Source organism: Stegastes partitus, unplaced genomic scaffold (genome assembly GCF_000690725.1).
Source record: "Stegastes partitus isolate 25-593 unplaced genomic scaffold, Stegastes_partitus-1.0.2 Scaffold459, whole genome shotgun sequence".
NCBI classification, from domain to species: Eukaryota; Metazoa; Chordata; class Actinopteri; family Pomacentridae; genus Stegastes; species Stegastes partitus.
Window position 1 is genome coordinate 138,787 of NW_007578190.1, and position 1,808 is coordinate 140,594.

Consider the following 1,808-nt stretch of genomic DNA (forward strand, 5'->3'; position numbering starts at 1 on the left):
CTGCCCTGGTTCTGTCATTAGCTCTGGCCCTCGGCTTTTGGCAGAACATATGGTGCTGTACCAAGTGACATTAGTTTTAAGGAAATCAAACATTGTAGGGCCTGCAGATTGGGTGTGAGTGATTGTAACTGGGCTTTTCCTTCTTTTCAATGTAGGAAAATGTTCTGCCGCGGCCTTGGACGTACTGGCGAACGTGTTTCGCGATGACTTGCTCCCCCACCTCCTGCCGCTCCTGAAAGGCCTGCTCTTCCACCCAGACTGGGTCATCAAGGAGTCTGGCATCCTGGTGTTGGGGGCCATAGCTGAGGGTAAGACTTGAAGAACTTCTTGTACAAACTGCAGATTTGTGGCCTTGTCTAATGTTTACTGTAGCTACTTTAATTCCTCATTTAGAAGCACAGACAGACTGAAGACTGAGCCACAGGATCATGAAATCTGACTACTATCCATAACGGCACGAGCAGCATCTCCACTTGAACAAATGCTTCCACTTTAGGAGTAGAGTCAGTGGATGGAGGCTGGAGTGTAGTGAGAGGCACTAAGGAGTCCTTAGATGTGAATACGACTGCATAGTTCACTGACCTACTTAAAATCTAGTCATGGGACATGGCCTGTTTGGATTTAAGTGGGCAAGTATAGCTTTTAGTAAAGCATGTCCACATGTTCATATAGACATGTGTTTAAAGCATGCGACTGCACCACTCATTGCTAATTCCTGTTTTTCTAGTCCATCAGGGCTGCACCTTTAGCTTTGCTCTGCAGAAAAGAGGGCTCTCCTTCAGAATATAACCTTCTATTAGGGGTGGGACTTTAACGCGTTATTTTCGCGTTAATTTATGTGTTAAAGTCCAACACCTATTTATCTGTGCTGAGACTATACGCAGATTATCAGCAGACCAAAAGTAGGAAAAGTTTATTCATGTACCATCTTTCAGGAGGAGACCTACAGTACTTCACGGTGGTTAGTCCTGGTCAGGAGAGGCAAAGTGAAGTTATAGTTTAGAGTTAGACCATTCAGACTTGTACATGTCAAATAAAACCCCTCATTTGATGCACGCGTTGATGCGGGACTCCATTTCACACTAAGACGTGCTCTGCTGTGTTGAATACATTTGCATCACTTAAGTTGCCACAGAGGTTTTGCACTAAGTTATAAACTGCAGAGGGACAGAACTGTCAGTGTGTAACCGATCCTTGTCGTGCCTGTCAGGCTGCATGCAGGGCATGGTGCCCTACCTGCCGGAGCTGATCCCTCACCTCATCCAGTGTTTGTGTGACAAGAAGGCCCTGGTTCGCTCCATTGCCTGCTGGACCTTGAGTCGCTATGCACACTGGGTGGTCTCCCAGCCCCCTGACTCCTACCTCAAACCCCTTATGACGGAGCTTCTGAAGCGCATCCTGGACAGCAACAAGAGGGTGCAGGAGGCCGCCTGCAGGTGAGCAGCTTCATGCTTGTTCTCTCCTGCTTATGTGGATGTGATGAAAATCCCAGCTCATTGATGAACAATGATACACTTTGTTCCCATATTTGTCTCTGATCTACATTGTGCGTGTGATATTCATTGACTGTGAGAATCATTTGTGGGCAAAATATTAATGATCTCCATCGTTTGTTTGCTCAGTGCATTTGCCACCCTGGAGGAGGAGGCGTGCACGGAGCTGGTGCCCTACTTGAGCTTCATCCTGGACACGCTGGTCTTTGCCTTTGGGAAGTACCAGCACAAGAATCTCCTCATCCTGTATGATGCCATAGGAACTCTGGCAGACTCTGTTGGTCACCACCTCAATCAGCCGGTAACTGTTTGGCT

The 1,808-nt window shown here is 47.3% G+C and overlaps 1 protein-coding gene across 3 annotated transcripts in view; it reads left to right on the forward strand.

Annotated features, from left to right (window-relative positions):
* The window catches only part of LOC103360699 (transportin-2), a 20,177-nt gene that overhangs the window by 9,200 nt on the left and 9,169 nt on the right, over positions 1-1,808 (forward strand). For all 3 annotated transcript variants that reach the window (XM_008286564.1, XM_008286566.1, XM_008286565.1), the window contains exons 12-14: positions 156-308; positions 1,211-1,436; positions 1,623-1,794. In XM_008286564.1, coding sequence (XP_008284786.1) covers positions 156-308; positions 1,211-1,436; positions 1,623-1,794 — 551 coding nt within the window. The remainder of the gene's footprint in view (positions 1-155; positions 309-1,210; positions 1,437-1,622; positions 1,795-1,808) is intronic.